This window comes from Mustela nivalis, assembly GCF_964662115.1.
Source record: "Mustela nivalis genome assembly, chromosome: 9".
NCBI lineage: Eukaryota > Metazoa > Chordata > Mammalia > Carnivora > Mustelidae > Mustela > Mustela nivalis.
The window spans coordinates 107633254-107652663 of NC_139028.1; the positions used below are offsets into that span (position 1 = coordinate 107633254).

Below are 19410 nucleotides of genomic sequence, written 5' to 3' on the forward strand. Positions count from 1 at the left end.
TTAAGGCAAGGTGAATGATCTCTGGTGGAAAGTCTCAAAGAAAACCTCAGAAGCTTCTTTAGTCCTGGCCCACCTTTAGGCAGGACAGTAGTGGAAGTAACCACTTAAAACAGCAGGTCCTGTTTTTATTTTGGTGATTTAATGCAAAAATTCCTAGAAGACACCTTTTGTGACCGCCTAAGCTCTTTGTCTTTTCAAGGCTTAGAGAACTCTTGACTGCTACAGTTCTTGAATACAGAATTTTGTCTCTGGGACGTAAAGCTCTCTGGATGTAGCCAGAGGTGAGACCGTGGATGATGGAGGGATGGAAGCCTGTTAGAGGCAGATTGCCTGGATATGGCTGGCACTTTAATATGATAGCTCATGGTGTTTCTTCTGCTTGTCCAAAGCAAAGGCTATGCCCTAATTTTAAATAGGCTGCCTCAGACACAAAATCTCTGGAAACTGGCCAGAACCCATTATTTTCACTGTCCATGACATAAGCATATACACTCTTGCTCTGAAATCCTAGATTAAACCTGTAGTTGAATGAATGGTTTTCCACCTACTGATGGAGTAACAACCTTGGCTCATAACAACAGATTTTAGCTGTTCTGTCAAATTTATTTAAAGTCAGATTACAATAGCTTGGGTTTTCTCATGGACATTTCCAGTTACCTGGCCTGCTGTAAAGACAGAAGGAATCTCACATTCTGCTAGTTTAGGCTGTCTTTTTGTGGCTATCTTAGAAGCTTAGAAATTTTTTGTATCAGCCCAAGTTTCACTATTTTAACTAAGGAATAGGGCAGGTCAGAGAGTCCAATAAGAAAAAGCATTTACCTTTGCTCGCTGATTTAAGAAAAAATAAATAAAAATAAAAATAAAAATCACAGGCTTCACCAGGAATCGACCTTGCTGAAATACACTGGTGATTGTGGGTGCTTTTTCAGTTGGCTCTTCTATTTTAACACAAAACTGATCTAGAAGACAGATAAGCCTTAACTGGATCGGCTCTTCTGGTGGGGCCTCATCCAGGTGCTTGGTTCTCCCCATGATGGGCAGAGTGCTGTGGACAGGTATTAGCAAGCTCTGCCTCACTTGCGTACCATGTTCACTCTCATTTTGGTGGTCCCCCTGCCAACTAATTAATGTAATGATAGGACCCAAATTCTCCTCAGATCTCTGAGTGCCCTGGCTTAAACCTGACTCTCAACATGGAAAGGCACTTACCTCTTTTAACAGGCAGCCACAGTTCAGCCAGTTTGATAAATGCAAAAAAAATTTTTTTAAAGAAAAACCCTAACAGATCAATGTCCTAAATCAGACCAATTGCACAAAAGAGATGAAAGGAAAGCTTCCTGGGAGTGGAAGAGATGTCCGTGAGAAAGCCAACTGGGCTGAGCCTTACAAAAGCATGGCCCTTCTCTCACATAATGCATTAATCTTAGCCCAGCACAGTCAGAGCTGGCATCTGTCCCGGTTGCAGGGGATGCTTCCGTGGCAGTGTCCGAGCTGGAGGGCAGCTTTTGTCAGCAGGTTCAGTCCAGCAGGAACAGCCATCCCAGTAGAGTCCTGTTAGCGGAGGCTGCTGCTGCTGCTGGCCTGAGAGCTGCCCACGCCTGGATGGTCTGGACTGTGTCGGTTCTGGGGAAGACAAGGAAAGAGGGGTAAGAGAACAACTAGGAAGTGGCCTTGGCCTTGATCAGTGCTATACAGGAAAAAACTGCAACATGCCCTGGATTTTCAGTCTTGGGTCCCACCTGAGGCAAAACAAAGGACCACAGCCGACAGGGAGACTCAGTGAGCTGCAGGAGCAGGTCCCTACCCTACCTTCTTCTTCTTCTTCTCTTTCTTCTTCCTCTTCCGTTCAGGATCCTCCTCTTTTTTCTTTTTCTTCTTCTTATGATCAGAATCAGATGGTGTTTCTGTAGGAGAAATTCCTTATCGTAGAGCTCAATATTCCCTACTACTTGGAACTCAAGACCACAGGAAAACCTAATCAAGGGCAACTTCTCTTCTAAAGGCCAGAAAGGATCAGGAGTCCCTGCTAAAGCATTCCAACTTTCTCCTTGCCCAGGAGACCTACCTGCAGGAAACATTAATTACCTTTATACCAGTTTAAGGAGAATTTGGGAGTCCAGGGCTCTATAAGGAACCTAACTGGGTTTTTTTGTTTTTTGTTTTTCTAAAGATTTTCTTTATTTGTCAGAGAGAGAGAGGGAGAGAGAGTGAGCACAGGCAGGCAGAGATATAGGGAGAAGCAGGCTCCCTGCCGAGCAAGGAGCCCCATGTGGGACTTGATCCCAGGACACTGGGATCATGACCTGAGCCAAAGGCAGCTGCTTAACCAACTGAGCCACCCAGGCGTCCCTCTAACTGGGTTTTTAACTGGGGAAGGTCCAACCAGATCCAGGGTTTCTGGCTTTGACCAGCAGTGCTTACCTGGTGGGACAGGATCCTGGGTACGGCTCTGTTTGTGCTTGTGCTTATTCTTCTTCTTGGGAGGCTGAATATGCATCAGACGACACTGCTCTGGTAACTGAAGGAACCAAAGGAAGGTCCAGGTAAGTGGAGGGAGGCAATGCCCTGCTCCCATCTGTTCTGCTCAGTACATTATAAAGGAACAGACCTGGACAAAAAAAAAACCCACCTCCACACCTTTCAGGCCTCCCCATTTGCCTTCTTCCTCCCGGAGAGGGGACTCACCGGGCCAGTGTGGAGGCGGAAGCCAGCCAGCATGGTCCCTGTGATAGGATTAAAAGAACCACCAAGAATAGGGGGTTTCTCAATGAGGGAGCGGAGGCTGCTGTTATCATGGGAACCAGGCAGATCAATCATCCCTGGCAGGTCAGGCAGGAAGTTACTTAGCTTCTCCTTCACCTTCTTCCCACAGAATTTATTATAGGAATGTTCCAGGTTGTAGTGTGTGATCAGATTGGTGCTGCCTGTCAACTCGGTGCTACCTAGAGGACACAGGGAGAAAAAGAACAAAAAAATATTAGTCCCAACAGGAGAGAATTTTTAAGTCACCCACAGGGAAAGTGAAGGACTATATTTTAGACTAAATAATCTTTTAAGTGAGAATTACAAAGACTTAAATTTATTTTTTAAAGAAACAACAAAATTATAAATAACAACATATAATGAACACTAAAAATACATATAGCATGGTAAGTTGCAACAAGGAGAAAAATCCGCAAACATCCAAAGAGGGCAGAGATGGAAACCATCCCAAAGAAACAGACATTCTCCCCAACTTAGACTCACCACAATAATCACTTACATGATGCTAACTCTGAGCTGAACACTGTTCTGAGTGCTTTTCATATAATATACTAATGGTTAATTATACTCTCTGACACAGCAGGGTATTACCTCAAAGCTCAGCTACCAGCAATGTAAGAGCCAAATATGACCCAAATGGATTGAGTGTCTGGTCAAGGACTTTTTTTTAAACTAGCAAGAAACACTTACTACCTTTACATAGGAAATGGGATTTTTTTAGGTACTGCTGACTAACCTGTTACCATCATCTCTATCACTCATAAGCCCAAGTATAATGTTCTGCCTCAAAGAAAGATATGTCCCATCAGCATCTGGGCAACTGGAAGTCTAATCCTAGCGGTGCTCTATGCCTCAGTTTCCTCTTATTTCTGCAGTGAGGTAACAACTATCTTAAACACACAGTTTTCTTTCAAGGTTCAAATGAAAACACAAGTATAAAGTACTGTATAGATGCCAGGCACTATCAGTATAAATACTTCAAATAGAAGCTTGTTAATAATAAGATCTAGTGGCCAAGGATGGAGCTAGCTAGCCTACACTTTCAGCTACAGTTAGGATGAACTTGAAGAATGCAAATGATGACGAGAAAGTGCTTATTCATAATCATTCACCTGGAAGAACCCAGGTTCTGATGTGAGTCCCCTGAGGGCCGAGACAGTGTCTGTCTTCTTCATACATGTATCTCCGCTGCCCAACACAGTGCACACCGTCGGTGCTCAGTTAAGTGAGCAAGGTGTTTTCTCTCCATACCCCAAGGCCTTACCCTACCCTTCCCTTTTTTCTTTCTTGTGTCAAACATTTCCGAAGCACGGTCAACTGTAGCAGCAGAACACTCGGTGCCATAGTACTGCTCCTCATAACTAGGAACTGCCTCCTGTCATTCTAGCATCCTGCCTTTTTCCCCCTCTGTCAGCTATCCTCTTGTAGGGAGTCATCCTCAAGGCTCAGGTGAGAAGGCACTCCTGCTTTTCTTAAACACTTGATGAGTTCCTCCAACTTCCCATTTTGACTATCAATTCCATGAAAATAATTTTATAAACCTCTCTCCCCAGCCTCCTAAGAATCCCCCTCCTAAGAACCAGTCTCACATTTCCAACTTCCTCTTAGTCAATTTCTTGCAGATTCATTTTTTTTAACCTCCAAATCTTCCCCACCTCACTCACGGCTTCTCTATTTCAGTACATGGCACCCATATTCTGCAGATATCTTTAGAAACAACACTCCTCGATTCAAAAATCTCAGTCGTTTCCCATTATCCTCAGGAAAATGCTCAAATTCCTTTGGCACTCACAGTAAAACACATCTTACTGTAACTTAGCTTTGGGGGCTGATCTACCATTACTCCCCTATGTCACGTTTCTAGTCCATCCAAATGAGTCTCCATTATCTCCTGAGAAACATACTTCTTATCTCATTTCCTTTTAGAAAGTTTGTTTTAGGAAAGCTGATGTAATTATAAGACAATTCTTCCAAATTTTCTTCAATTTGAAATTTTAAAGGTCTAGCTCAAGTGACAACTTTTTCTGTCATCTTGGATAACAAGGAACACATTTTGAAAAAAAAACAACAGTATGTAGATACTTTTTTTTTTTTTTTTTAAGAGTACATAAACATTTAGGGGCGCCTGGGTGGCTCAGTGGGTTAAAGCCTCTGCCTTCAGCTCAGGTCATGATCCCAGGGTCCTGGGATCAAGCCCCACATTGGGCTCTCTGCTCAGCGGGGAGCCTGCTTCCTCCTCCCTCTCTCTCTCTGCCTGCCTCTTTGCCTACTTGTGATCTCTGTCTGTCAAATAAATAAAATCTTAAAAACAAAAACAAAAACAAAAAGCCAGTATAAACATTTACCCCCAATGCAGGGCTGGAACTCACAACCCCACGATCGAGAGTCACATGTTCCATACTGAGCCACATACTGAGTCCACATACTGAGCCAGCCAGGGGTCTCCATTATGTAGTTCTTAACAGTTATATATGAGGCATGACCATGAAGAAATGAGATTAGCCTTAACAAGAAATACAGTCACTGCCCTTAAACCACATACTTTATATCCCTAAGTCAAATAAGCTCCTTAAAAGCAAGGACTAGACTTAATAGCTCTCTCCCTTTCTCATCACACACCGTCCTTCCTACATAAGACCAGCATTTGCCCAAGACATACTCGGTATCTGTCAACTGCTTGACATAAATAGGTACAATCAGAACAGAAAGAGAAACTGCTAGTAGACATCAACAATAACTTCAGTTTTTTTCAACTATAAGTACTGTGAACTTCAAAGCACTGTATCAGTGTGCATTATTATTTCCCTCAATTCCTGATGTAGCAGTAGGACTTGGGAGGAATTGAAACCCAACCCGGAGATTTAACATGTCCAAAATGACTCTTGATTTCCACCTCCTCAAACTTGTTCCTTCTTGGTCTCAGTACTACCATCCACCCACCTATTCAATCCAAGAATTTACAAGTGTCTTCAGTTCCTTTCTACTTCTTTATTCAGTCCTTCACTCCTATAAGCTCTGTCCCTAACGTTTATCCTGCATCAGTTTGCTTCTCTCCTCCACTGCTACTGCCTAGTCCAAACCACCATCTTTTTCCTGGACTAAAGCAGTAACTTCTGACTGATTTCCCTACCTTCCATTCTTAATATAGCTGTTAGGATAATTACAAATAGGTGAATCAGATCATGTCACTTTCCTGTGTTAAAATGGCTCCCCCTGAGGGGTGCCTCCTGGCCCAGGCAGCACAGCATGCAACTCTTGATCTCTGATGGTGCGTTTAAGCCCCACTTTCCGTCAGAGATTACTAAAAATAAATAATAAATAATAAAATGGCTCCTGAACTTAAAATATTAACGCTTTACAAAGGCCTCTGCCTACTCCTCCCCCCTTCATCTCCTATAACTCTTTCCCTTGAAACTTCACTGGAATCCGAATGGTCTTCTGACCCTCAGATATTCCAAGCTTCTCCCTCACACCACGGCTTCTGACCTCATTTCTTGCATCTTATCTCTCCCACTCACACAGGACTGGCTCTTTACACTGACGCTCCAATATTATCTACTCGGAGATGGCTTCTTTGATCACTCTCGCTGAAGCAGTTCTGCCTCAATTCTTTATCACATTTTCTCCTTGTACCACTAACCACTATCTGATGTTATCTGGTGTGCTCTGTGCCGCCTCCTCTGACATGTAAACTCCAAAACAGGCAAAGATCTTGTCAGCCCTACCCACAGCTGTATCTGAAGCATTTAGAACACAGTGCTTGGTACCCAGAAGGTACTCAACAGAACAGTTTTTGAGTTCGATTCTAGCCCCTCCTTCCGACAGCTGAAGATACACAGAGGCTCTTAGAAGGAGGGCAACGTGTCTCAAACCAAGAGCATGTTTGTGGCAGATCTGAAAAACCTGAAGATCTGCAAGGATGTTAAATCGGGCCTCCCAAATTCCAAACTCAAGCTCTGGAAAATTTTTAGGAAAATAAACCAGCATGAGGGACAGAGCCAAATACGGTGCGAAACATGGTTATGGAAATGCATTCTCTCCCCTTCCCAATCCAGGCCCAAAATTCAAGCCGTCCCTCTGGCGGTGAATCCTCAGAGCCGCTCAGAGTTGGAGCTCCAAGGTCCAGACACGCGTTGCCTAGGCTCCCTCACACCTACCCCGGCGGGCTGAGAGCCACGCCCACCGCCTCCTCGCTATGATCTGATTGGCTGTCTTCGGCCAGGCCTAGTGCTCACCTGGAAGTTCCCGCATAAGGTAGAAGGGACCACAACCAGCCGCCGACTTGTCAGCGCCGGGAGGGGCCGCGGTCGCGGTGGGCGGCGGGGCCGTGCCGGGGCCCCCGCCCGGAGGAGGGGGAGGAGGAGGTGGAGGTTTTCCTGGTCCGAAGCCGAGTGCGGTTGGGGGTGGTGGTGGGTCAGCCTGAGCTCCGAACAGTGCCGAGAAATTCTCCATGGTCTTCTCCACCCCGGCGCGGTCCCGGTGTCTGGCGTCGGTCGTTTTCATTGGACAGTCCTTTCACGATGTTCCGCCCTCTTCCTCTGGGAGCCGCTTATCATTGGGTACCCAGCCTACCTTTTTCTGGCAACTACTTCCGTCGCTTTATGAGAACGTTCAGGAAGTGCTTTCTAAACTTACTAAAGTTTTCTCTGTAGTCTCCGAGCGCTACGGTCGCGTAGCCAATAAAATGACTTAACTAGAGAAAGCGACAGCTAGATCGACCAATAAAATGCAGTGTCCAATCAGAGATCTAGTTCCGGGCGCAGAGGCGGAGCATCCGAGACTAGACCCAATGGAAGTCTCAATGGTGGGAGAGGCGGGACCAGACCTACAGACACCGAAGCTGGGCGGGCACCGCAAAGGCCGGGAAGATGGCGGTCCTGGCACCTCTAATTGCTCTGGTGTATTCGGTGCCACGACTTTCACGATGGCTGGCCCGACCTTACTATCTTCTGTCAGCCCTGCTTTCTGTTGCATTCCTACTCGTGAGGAAGCTACCTCCTCTCTGCAACAGTCTCCCCACGCAACGCGAAGACGGCAACCCGTGTGACTTTGACTGGGTGAGCGGACCCCGCGACCTTCACTGTCCCTGTTCCCCGAGGTTGCATGCGGAGCCCCGAGGTTCACCTTTTTAAGGATACCTGAGGTTCCGAGCCTGTAGCGGACTTCCAGATAGTTAGAATGTAGGGCCTGGACCGTCATCGAGCCTAAACCCTTTCATGCTTAATTAAGATGGGAAAACCGCGGGTGAACTTGCACAACAGCCTGGCTCTTAGGAATCTTCAGTTCAGGGTTCTTTCCATCTCACCATCCACGCTGGTCAACACGTGTGTAGTGTTACAGGGCTACCCATCATGTAAAGCCTCCTGAGCCAGCGAGATAAAGGAGGGTAGTAGTACTCCGGTTTTATTAATGGAGACGTTGATCTCGGCGTGGTTAGATGAGTTAGGTTAGGCGAGTTGCCAAACTAGTCACTCATGAGTCAACTAGTGAGTGAATGCGACCTGAAACAACTTTTTGGCCATAGTACCTGCACACTCCATCAGCCGTCCCTTCAGTGAACATGAGAGAACAGAGAGCATGCGCTATCTGCTGGGCACTCTGCTGCATCCTCAGGATGCAGAAATGAACACAAGTGTTAGACTTGTTGGAAAGAAATTGTAAAAAAAAAGAAAGAAAGAAAGAAAGAAAAAAAATTGTAAAGAAATCTCTCTCCAGACGCTTGCTGTACTTAAGTAAGAGCAGAGAAAAATGAGTTGAAGCTCTGTGCTCTCTGCTCTACAGCTGCAGCTGTGTTGGGGGCGGGGGAGGGGGGCGGTGTTCAACCTGAGTTTTTGTCTTTCCCAGTCCCCAGAGTGAATCCTGACCTTTACTGGGACCCACTCCCTTATTTTTATTCTCCATCCCTTGTTAATGCTTTCATACTTCCTCTGCCCTTTCCCAGTGTTACTGATAAGTTCAATTGTAGCCATGCGACTTCAGAAGTTCCTATTTTTGTAGTGGTCCCCCCTTATGTGGGGCAGCTGGGATGGTGGGGGTATTCATTGCAAGACCCCAGTGGTTACCTGAAACCCTGGATAGTACCAAACCTTATATATATAATGTCTTGTCCTATGTGTATATATATATATATATATATATATATATATATATAATAAATCAATCTATAATTTCGATGCAGTAAGAGATTAACAGCAATAACTGATAGTAAATTAGAACAATTATAACAAAGTAACATAATGAAAATTAGGTCATTGTGGTCTCTCTGTCTACCTCCCTTAAAATACCTTACTGTACTATACTCATCCTTCTAATGATGATATCTGATGATAAAGTGAGGTGACATGAAGTGAGGTGAATGACATAGACATTGTAATATCGCATTAGACTAGTGTGAGAAAAATCTGATAAAATAGACAAATATTGATTTCTTTCTTTTTTAAATTTAATTAAATTAATTAATTTATTTGACAGAGAGAGAGAGACAGCAAGAGAGGGAACACAAGCAGTGGGAGTGGGAGAGGGAGAAGTAGGCTTCCTGCCAAGCAAGGAGCCCAGTGCAGGACCAGATCCCAGGATCCTGGGACCATGACCAGAGCCGAAGGCAGATGCTTAATGACTGAGCCACCCAGGCGCCCCAAATAATTGATTTCTTTAGATAAATTTGAGCTAATAAACATGGAAGGATTGATACAATTTATTTTTTTAAGACTTTATTTATTAGAGAACATAAGCATGGGCAGCAGCAGGCAGAGGGAGAAGCAGACTCCCCAGTAAGTAAAGAGCCGGATGTGGGACTTGATCCCAGCACTCTGGAATCATGACCTGAACCACAGGCAGACACTTAACCGATTGAACCACCCAGGAGTGTCAAGGATTGATAACATTTTAAAAATTATTCAGCAGAGGTATTTGACTAGTTCAGTCAGTGGAGCATACAACCCTTGATCTCAGGGTCATGTGTTCAAGCCCCACATCATTAGGCATAGTGCTTACTAAAAACAAAAACAAGCAAACAAAAAAAAACCCCAAACACCCAACCAACCAAATAAAAACAAAAGCATATGTCAACCCTAATGAAATGATAAACTTAGGGAATGATCATCTGTGGATACTAAAACCATCAGATGAAAGGATCGGGTATCCTCTGAAGGGAGGCAATAGGGAGTGTCTTAGCACCACCCATGATGTATTTCTGGCAAAAGATTTGGGTTGCATTGTATTCAAGCCTCTAGATTTCATTGCCACTTTACAAGAAATATGGGTGATTGAAAACCATCATCAGAAGAACACATACCTTAAGTTAGCAAGCAGCCAAATCCGGAAAGTGGGAAAGTTAGGAGTACAAATGGCTCAGTGTCTTCAACAGATAAGTAGATTGGATTTTATAAAAATGAAGAATAGATATTCTCTCTCTCTTTTTTTTTTAAATATTTAATTTATTTATTATTTTTTTCTTTTTTTAAAAAAAGATTTTATTTATTTACTTGAGAGAGAGACAGTGAGCGAGAGCATGAACGAGGAGAAGGTCAGAGAGAGAAGCAGACTCCCCATGGAGCTGGGAGTCCGATGCGGGACTCGATCCCGGGACTCCAGGATCATGACCTGAGCCGAAGGCAGTCGTCCAACCAACTGAGCCACCCAGGCATCCCGAAATAATTTATTTATTTATTTGACAGCACAAGCAGAGGGAGAAGTAGGCTCCCTGCTGAGCAAGGGAGCTCAATCCTAGGACCTTGGGACCATGACCTGAGCCGAAGGTAGATGCTTAACGACTGAGCCACCCAGGCGCCCCAAGAATAGATTTTTTTTTTTTAAGATTTTATTTATTTAATGGACAGACAGAGATCACAAGTAGGCAGAGAGAGGGTGGAGGAAGCAGGCTCCCTGCTGAGCAGAGAGCCTGATGTGGGCCAGGACCCTGAGATCATGACTTGAACTGAAGGCAGAGGCTTTAACCCACTGAGCCACCCAGGCGCCCCAAGAATAGGTGTTCTTTAGAGATAAAGGAAGATCAAAGAAACACATAAGCCAAATGCATTGCATAGATCTGGCTTGCTTGTTCCTGATTTGCACAAACTGCACAAAGATAATTTGAAATTATGGGTATCATTTGAATAAGGACCAAGTATTTAATGACAGCAAGGAATTATTAATTGTGTTAAGTGTGAAATGGTATTTTGGTTTGTTAAAAAAAAAAAGTCTCAGGGTAACTGACTCTGGCTGGCTCAGTTGGAAGACCATGTAGTTCTTTATCTTGGAGTTGTGAGTTTGAGCCTCTCATTGGAAGTAGAGATTACTAAAACAAACAAACTTAAAAAGACCTGGCAGCGGTGGGGGGGACTTCTTAAAAAAAAAAGTCCTTGGGGCACCTGGGCGGCTTAGTTGGTTAAGTATCCAACTCCTGATTTTGCTCAGGTCAACCTGGGTGTGGAGCTTGCTTAAGATTATGTCTCTCCCTCTCTACCCTGTCCCCCCCTTTTAAAAAAAAGTCCATGGGGCACCTGTGTGGCTCAGTGGGTTAAGCCTCTGCCTGGGCTTAGGTCATGATCTCAGGGTCCTGGGATGGAGCCCCGCATTGGGCTTTCTGCTCAGCAGGGAGCCTGCTTCCCCCTCTCTTGTTTGCTTGCCTCTCTGCCTACCTGTGATCTCTCTCTGTCAAATAAATAAATAAAATCTTAAAAAAAAAGTTTCTATTAAAAAAGAAAGTCCTTATATGTAAGAGATACACACAAGTTTAGAATTTGCTTTGTTTCTCCAAAAAAAGTGGGTAGCATAGATGAAAGGGAACTGTTTTGCCAGATGTTACTGTTAAATCTGAGTAGAAGGGATTAAATAAAGTATTGTAGGGGAGGAAAAAATTTTTCCTCCACCTCTCCGAGGTCTTGGCTGAGACCCCTGTAATAAAAGATTAAAAACAAAAGACAAGTATATTAACATGTATATCTCATGTATGTACTAGAGATACCCAGGGAAAATGAATTAACTCAGAGGTGGATTAGAACTCTGGTTTATGGGGCACCTGGGTGGCTCAGTGGGTTAAAGCTTCTGATTTTGGCTCAGGTCACGCTCTCAGGGTCAGTGGGGAGCCAGCTTCCTCCTCTCTCTCTGCCTGCCTCTCTGACTGCTTGTGATCTCTGTCTATCAAATAGATAATAAAATCTTAAAAAAAAAAAAAGAACTCTGGCTTATATCATATCCTCAACAAAGAGCAATACATTTTTGGAGAAATGACTGCACAAAGGAGAGAAGTTTTAGGCTTCCAAGAACAGCAGACTGCGGGAAGGTAAAATAAGGTAGATAAAGGCTCTTGTTTGTTTTTTTAGTTTCCTCTGGTGCTGTCTCCAGGCTGATAGGGTCTAAACTTGTCTCCCTTGATTAACTTTTGTCCTTTCTGGTAAGGGTTGGAGGAATATTTTTAAAAACTTATATCTTGGGGCGCCTGGGTGGCTCAGTGGGTTAAAGCCTCTGCCTTCAGCTCAGGTCATGATCCCAGGGGTCCTGGGATTAAGCCCTGCATCAGGATCTCTGCTCAGCGGGGAGCCTGCTTCTTCCTCTCTCTGCCTGCCTCTCTGCCTACTTGTGGTCTCTCTCTCTCTCTCTCTGTCAAATAAATAAATAAAATCTTAAAAAACAAACAAACAAACAAAAAAACTTATGTCTTGCTTCAGGGCACCTGGGTGGCTCAGTCAGTTAATCTTGTGACTCTTGGTTTTGGCTCAGGGTTTTGAGATCCAGCCCGGTGTGGGGCTCTGAGCCCAGTGCACAGTCTGCTTGAGATTCTCTTCCTCTCCTTCCTCTTCTGTATCCTCCCTGCGCTTTTGAGCTTGCACACGCTTTCTCTCTCAAATAAATAAATAAAATCTAAAAAGAAAAATTATGTCTTGCTTTTAGACAAATAGAGGGCAAGGAGCTTTTCTTGTATCTATTTCTTAATTGCTTTTAGGCTCAAAATTATTATGCAGAATAATCCAAAGTGGCATATTGGGGGGGGGCACATTCTTCTGCCTTCTAGTAGCCTATTTTTATGTATGTTTGAAATTTTCCATAATAAAAGGTTTAAAAACAAGGAACAAACATGCAGTCCCCAAAAGGGACTCTGCTTCATACTGTGTGTCTCGAACCCTGGCTCCTTCTGCCTCCCCCTATGGCCGTAGGGTCCTGCCATCATCAGCCGGCCTGCCGATGAGGACAGGAAGCTGGAATCCGAGGACACACACCTGCTTACTGGCTGGCGAGACGTGGCACGTGGTTTCCACTCACATTCCACGCAGGAATACTAGTCATAACAGTGCTCCTTCAGCTCAAGTAGACCGAGAATCCAGCTGCAGTATGCGCAGGAGGAAACAGAAACAGAGTTTGGAGTATACATAGCCAGTCTTTGCCAGTGACCCACTGTCTTTAGGCACTCTTCCTTTCACTCCTACTTTGGCCTCCTGCTTGACCACAGGTCCTTTTTTTTTTTTTTTCCTTTTAAGTTCATCTTTCCACATTTGTTAAATACCAGCTCTCAACCCAACTTCATTTGTGAAAATGTGCTGCTTTCTGCTCTGGAATATTTAATAAGATCTCTTGTATTCCCTAGCCCCCACTTTATATGTCTGTTGCTAAAGCCAGTTGATTACTTTTTGTTGGAAACTGATGCTAAAAACCCAGGACCTAAGGTCCCTGACTTCTAGCTGTAAATTGTGGTTGATTGGTTCTGTGTGAAATAGTGATCTGGGTTCCTGTACTGTAAACAGAAAGGTCTGGTAGGCCTCAGACCATCTAGACTAGTTGCCTTCCCTTCGCATGCTTTCTCTCACAGGATCCTTGTTATGCATTACAGTCTTTACTCTTTGAAATTACCTTGTTTCTTGGACGTGATTATTGCCTGTCTCACAGGCCTTAGAGCCCAGGGAGTGAGAAAGAACTAAAAGCCCAAGGTACTGAGAAGGGCCTTCTAAAGTTCTGAGAGGCCCCCTTCAGCTCTCAAAGCCTATTAAAGGTGCATGGATTAAACAATGAATATTGGATGGGAAAAGTTTTATTTATTTTGTTTTATTTTGAGTTGGTAATACTGTCTTACAATATCCATGTGGTTTTGGGCTTTATGCATTTCTTTCATACCTATTATCTCATGTACTCCTCACAGTAACCTTTTGAGACAGATACTCTTCCACTGAGGAAACCAAAGCTCAGAGGTTAAGTGATCTGCCCGAAGGGCACCAGCAAGCTTGTGGCAGGGTAGAACCTGACTAGTGGTGTTCCCACTACATGTTCGCCAACCCAGTTATTTGTTTGCTGGTGCCATCGCCAGTTTGGGTCTCTGTTGGTTTTTAGTCTGTATTTGGCTCCCTTCCCCACCCAAAGCGTCTGTGTTTATGGCCTTCCCATCACTTTGATTCTGTTCCAGAGAGAAGTGGAGATCCTGATGTTCCTCAGTGCCATTGTGATGATGAAGAACCGCAGATCCAGTAAGTTTAGCCTGCGCCTCAGTTTCTCCAGCTCAGGCCACATGCCCTCTGGAGCTGCTTCATCCTTGTTAGGAGAGGGGCATTATCTGGTGACTGAGTCCCTCACTCCATGCCAGAGCTGAATTTGATCTTGGACTTTTATCCTCTTTCCCCTCTCCCATTTCGAAGTACCACAGGAAGAGTGACAAAAAGGATATAGAAGCATGCTGCCCAGCCTGACCTGTGACCTCTTTGTGTTTCAGTCACTGTGGAGCAACATATAGGCAACATCTTCATGTTTAGTAAAGTGGCCAATGCAATTCTTTTCTTCCGTCTGGATATTCGCATGGGCCTGCTTTACATCACACTCTGCATAGGTAAGGAGATAGGTTGTGGGAACCAAATTCCAACCCCAAATCGGTCTCTCCATACCCTTCTTCCATATCTTTTACCTAATTAATTATGTATGTGGCTCAGGTGATAAGAATCTACAGAAACTTTAAGAAGAAGGGAATGTGTCAGTGGTCTGCATATGTCCACAGTGCATATTCTTTGGGTCCTAAAATCTTTGAGTCAGTTGGAAGTAAATCTCCTGCTGTAGGCCTTATTTGTTTCCTCTCACATCTGTTTTCCATGTTTAGTGTTCCTGATGACGTGTAAACCTCCTCTGTATATGGGCCCTGAGTACATCAAGTACTTCAGTGATAAAACCATTGATGTGAGTTCTCTTCCTCTTCTCCTTGTTTCTTGTGTCCTTTGTGGGTGTTTTTGTAGTTGTGCTTTTTACTCACTTGGAGGAGTAACTGCTTCAGATTGGAAGTCAGCGGTACTGTGGTTTGTTTCAGGACTGAGGGGGAGAGGGGAGGGAAAGCCAGGGTGAGGAGTTAGATGCTCAAGTCTGAACTTTTCTGGAAGCCTTTGTGATTCACCTCACTGGTTCTTCCCTGTGTGTGGCAGGAAGAGCTAGAGCGGGACAAGAGGGTCACTTGGATTGTGGAATTCTTTGCCAATTGGTCTAATGACTGCCAGTCGTTCGCTCCTATCTATGCTGACCTCTCCCTCAAGTGAGTACTGTATGGGAGGGATGACGGAAGCGGAGGTGCTGTGCTTTCCCTCTCATTGTTTTTGGACCTGATTTCTCACATTGCAACCAAAGGCGTTTCCCCCCTCCCTAAATATTTGTATTTCCACTTCCCTTGACCCACTGTCTTCTTTCCTTATGTAAATAATATATTTTTCTTAGGTACAACTGTACAGGACTAAATTTTGGGAAGGTGGACGTTGGACGCTACACTGATGTTAGTACACGGTATGTAAGGGCCTAGATAGAGGGCCTAGCAGTAAATCACTTGCAGTGATGTAGACAGATGCATTTATAGAGCCCTTTCTGGGTCCTGTAGGTACAAAGTGAGCACATCGCCCCTCACCAAGCAGCTCCCTACCCTGATCCTATTCCAAGGTGGCAAAGAGGTCATGCGGCGGCCACAGATTGACAAGAAAGGACGAGCTGTCTCTTGGACCTTCTCTGAGGTACTGAAAGAGTGAGCGAGTGGTTTGGAGAAGGGTGTAGAACAGTGGTCCGCTTTGGAGTCCAACCTGGGTTTGATTCCTGGCTCTGCTGCTTGGCCCACTAGTTTTGAGGGTGTGGACTAGTTACCGGATTTCATTCATGAATTCACTCAGCAAAATTTGTTGTGCTTCTACCATGTGCCAGAACTCCAAGTACAGGGGAACAGTTATTAGTTAAGATTCAGTCTCAAGAGCCCTTGTCAGTATAGTCTGTAGACCTGAGGTTCCTTAGCAGAAAATTGAAGAGAGTAACACTCGGATCACAGGGTTGTTTTGTAGAGGATATTAAATAGTGTAGCTGTAATTCTTGGCACAGGGATGGTCGCATAATGGGTACTTAACTGTACAGGGTTGACTCTTCCAGGTACCCAAAAAAGGAGTTAGATTAGAATAGATTTCTGTCCTTTTCTTCCTTTTTTCCTAGACTGTCTAAGTGTCTGAATACTTCTTACTTCCTAGTAGGGTCTGTCCCACCAGAACCCTGATGTGTGTATGTACCTCTTTTGTGCAGGAGAATGTGATCCGAGAATTCAACTTGAATGAACTGTATCAACGGGCCAAGAAGCTATCAAAGGGTGGAGACAATACCCCCGAGGAGCGGCCTGTGGCGTCAAACCCCATGGAAGTACCAGTTGGGGAAAGCAAGAAGGACAAATAGAATCCCTGCCTTGTCAGTGCTTCCTCACCTCTGAGGCCCTGCCCCTCCTATAACCACAAGCCTTGTGTAAGGCCTGGGCCTTTTATTTATGTTTTCTCCTTTGGCTATCCCTGAGTGGGGCAGGGTGCTGCTTCTGATTTTAAAGAGGCTTCCAGGGAATTGACAGGCACCCTCCAGGATGGCCTCCACTGCTGTGACCAACTTTAACTGGAAGAAGGGAGAAATCTGCCATGGATGAGGAAATGCTTTCCCTCCAAGCTTGGGTCAGTTATCAGTTCTTGTCCATCACTCACATGTCTCCAACATGCTGTGTGTTCATCCCTCCTCTTAGTTGTCCTACACAGTCTGCTTAGATTATATTCAACCCAGCAGAAGATGCCTGTGTATGGAGTCTGCGCTAGGACTTTTCCCTCAAGGACACTTGCTTCTCTAGGCAGTTCCTGGCTTGGTCTGTGGCCTTCATTAAAAAGTATAAGGCTAATTTTGTCATTGGTCCCAAGGAGGAACCTTTAACCACAGAGTGTACTCATCGAAGATAATATTGCATAATCCCCCTATTTTTTGGAGTTTGGGAGGAAGGGGAATAGGTTTGAGACATTCCTTTGTGTGGTGGGGCCTCCCAGAGAAAGCTCTTGGGCAGGAATGGGGTTTCACTTACTCCCTACTCCCAACGCCCAGTTGATGGTTTTCCATAATAAAGAAACTGGGATTTCCTTTTGTTTGTGCCTTTGTGTGTTCCTCGCCTATTAGAAAAGCCTGGCCTTGCAGAGGAAGCGCCTATCTCCTCCTAAACTTCAAAGGCCATCCTGTTGAGTTTCTCCAACTGCCCAGCAATGGCCCCCAGGACCTGGGAAGTTTAGTTACCTGAATCCCAGAGTACTGACCTCACGGAGTTAGGCTGTGGGTTTGGTTTGGGATTGGGCCGCGGTTTCCAGGGAGCGGGGGTGGGGTTTGTATGTTGTGGTCCAAGCTATTTAGCGCGATGGAGGCTTGCAGAAACGCCTGTGTGAAGCCAGGCTTGTTTGAGAGCTACCTAGTCCGCGCCCCTCCGCAAGCGCGGGTGGTTCGGTCTGGGGCTTGTAGCTCCCGCCGCCACGTGCAGAGTGGTAGTGCCCCAGGGAGCGCCCCCCCATCCGCGAGCAGAGTGGTTATGTCCTGAGAGGGCCGCCCCCCGTCCGCGGGCAGAGTGGTTGTGCCCAGGGAGCCCGCCCCCAGACCACGTGTGCGCCGGGCCACGCGCTGCGCAGCTAGGGAGACGCTTTGTTCCGGCGGCGGGCTTCCGGGCCGGTGGTTTGGAGCTGGGAGCGGTGCGGGCCGGACCCCTATTCGCGCCCAGGCCGGCTCGGCTCCCGGCAGGTCTCCGGGCGCCATGGCTTCTCGTGGGAGAAAGCGGAAGGCCGAGGTGGCGGTGGTCGCGGCGGCGGCCAAACTGGAGAGGCCAGCGAAGGCAGGGGAGGCGACCGTCGTGATCGAGCATTGGTGAGGGGCCTGGAGAGGCCCGGGGAGGCGACTAGGGCGTCGCAGGCCAAGGCCTCAGCCTCTGACCTTCCCCGTCTCTCTTTAGCACGAGCTGACGCGTCTACGGGCGCAACGCCGCGGCCCTGAGCCAGGCGCTGCGCCTGGAGACCCCGGAGCTTCCCGTGGAGGTGAACCCTGCCAAGCCCCGGAGGGGCAGCTTCGAGGTGACGCTGCTGCGCCCAGACGGCAGCAGTGAGTCGGGGCCCGGGGGCAGGCGGGAGGCGCTGGTCTCAGACCGTGGGCACCTCGGCATTTGGGGGACGTGCTGGTGCATTCCAAAGTGACTGGCTTTATTGGTCTTTTCCCAGGTGTGGAGCTCTGGACTGGGATTAAGAAGGGGCCCCCACGCAAACTGAAGTTCCCGGAGCCTCAAGAGGTGGTGAAGGAGCTGAAGAAGCACCTTTCGTAGGGTGTTTTGGATAGAAGTCCTCAACGCTGAGGTTTGAAGGGGGCTTGGGTAGATTTGGGTATTTGCGAAGCAGCCCTCATTGCACACACGATCTACAACTTCTTTTCTTGCTCAGGATTTCCTTTGCTCCTGGGTAGGAAAACTAGAACTCGGCAGTAAAATTATTTCCTGTTGGTGTGCCATTTGCTAATTGGACGCATGTTTTGAGCTAAGTTACAGGGTGCTGATGGTAATGTGAATGACTGTAGAAATGCAATTTGTGCCCTTTAAAGATGTGGATTATTGCCGTGGGTGGGGGTACGGGCCCTTTTTGTTTCCGTTAGATTTATTTTGCACCCTTGATGGCAGTTGTTTTCGTTTCTTAAAGCTGGTGGTATAAAATCCCACTGGTTTCCTCGTTTGGGAGTTAAAGTTATTAGCACTTGTTTTTGCTATTTTCCCCGCCTTGTACTGGCCAGAATTTTTGTGTAACCTCATGTGTGCTTATCCCTACCCTACCTTTTTGTGTCTTTTGTTTCGTTTGTAGTATGTTTTCTGTTAATCCCATGTGAAAACTACAGTAGTATCCCTCATAGCCCCAAGGATTTGACGGGTCTTTATCTCTAGTCCTTGGACACGTTGTCAGGCACCTGATATGCTAAGTAAAATGGGGGAGGGTGCAATTCTTGAATTCTCCTTGGTTTGTGGGTTCTGGGGTGGGGGACACAGCTTCCTCAGGCTTTTGGATTTCCTGGACCCTTTCTCTAAACTTTTTTTTTTTCCCTTGTCATGTTTACAGCTTCCTGTCTCTGGTGATGTTGGAGCACTTATGATGGAACATGGCCAAACTTTAGTCATGTACCTGAAATCGTGGTTTCTTCCCCTCCAGAAAGGATGGTTCACTTGTGAGGCAACCCGCTAGTAAGGCATTGAACAGTTCTTGGATTTGGTTCAATAAAAGTTGAAATAAAGTGTTTGAATAATAAAGTAAAACTTAATCTTATGATAAGAAATGGACAAAACCAGCTTTTTGTGGGATTGGCTCCCTTTGTATTTTTTTTTTTCATATTCTGAGGTCACAA

General features: G+C 45.7%; 3 protein-coding genes across 3 annotated transcripts; 2 read left to right on the forward strand and 1 right to left on the reverse strand.

Moving 5' to 3' along the window:
* Positions 1–582: 582 nt before the first annotated feature.
* MED19 (mediator complex subunit 19) lies at positions 583–7530 on the reverse strand. The gene is made up of 5 exons (XM_082747964.1): positions 6999–7530; positions 2686–2942; positions 2422–2518; positions 1810–1904; positions 583–1623 (listed from the first exon to the last, which is right to left on the reverse strand). The coding sequence occupies exons 1-5, from the start codon at positions 7264–7266 to the stop codon at positions 1555–1557; spliced, it is 786 nt and encodes a 261-aa protein (XP_082604090.1). The 5' UTR covers positions 7267–7530; the 3' UTR covers positions 583–1554.
* Positions 7531–7631: 101 nt separating this feature from the next.
* TMX2 (thioredoxin related transmembrane protein 2) lies at positions 7632–17135 on the forward strand (the record flags this gene model as incomplete). Its single annotated transcript, XM_082747957.1, has 8 exons — positions 7632–7820; positions 14156–14216; positions 14459–14572; positions 14837–14913; positions 15153–15259; positions 15439–15504; positions 15596–15725; positions 16276–17135. The coding sequence occupies 8 exons, from the start codon at positions 7632–7634 to the stop codon at positions 16420–16422; spliced, it is 891 nt and encodes a 296-aa protein (XP_082604083.1). The 3' UTR covers positions 16423–17135.
* Positions 17136–17532: 397 nt separating this feature from the next.
* SELENOH (selenoprotein H) lies at positions 17533–19331 on the forward strand. The gene is made up of 4 exons (XM_082747981.1): positions 17533–17901; positions 17987–18132; positions 18249–18380; positions 19128–19331. The coding sequence occupies exons 1-3, from the start codon at positions 17792–17794 to the stop codon at positions 18347–18349; spliced, it is 357 nt and encodes a 118-aa protein (XP_082604107.1). The 5' UTR covers positions 17533–17791; the 3' UTR covers positions 18350–18380; positions 19128–19331.
* Positions 19332–19410: the final 79 nt, after the last annotated feature.

Bases quoted from the DNA above. Each gene is read 5' to 3' on its own strand.
- MED19 (XM_082747964.1), bottom strand. From the start codon at position 7,266: ATGAAAACGACCGACGCCAGACACCGGGACCGCGCCGGGGTGGAGAAG. The intron at 2,943-6,998 runs GTGAGCACTAGG...TGTGTCCTCTAG, and splicing joins CCTTATGCGGGAACTTCCAG to GTAGCACCGAGTTGACAGGC. The intron at 1,624-1,809 runs GTAGGGTAGGGA...TGTCTTCCCCAG, and splicing joins AAGAGAAGAAGAAGAAGAAG to AACCGACACAGTCCAGACCA.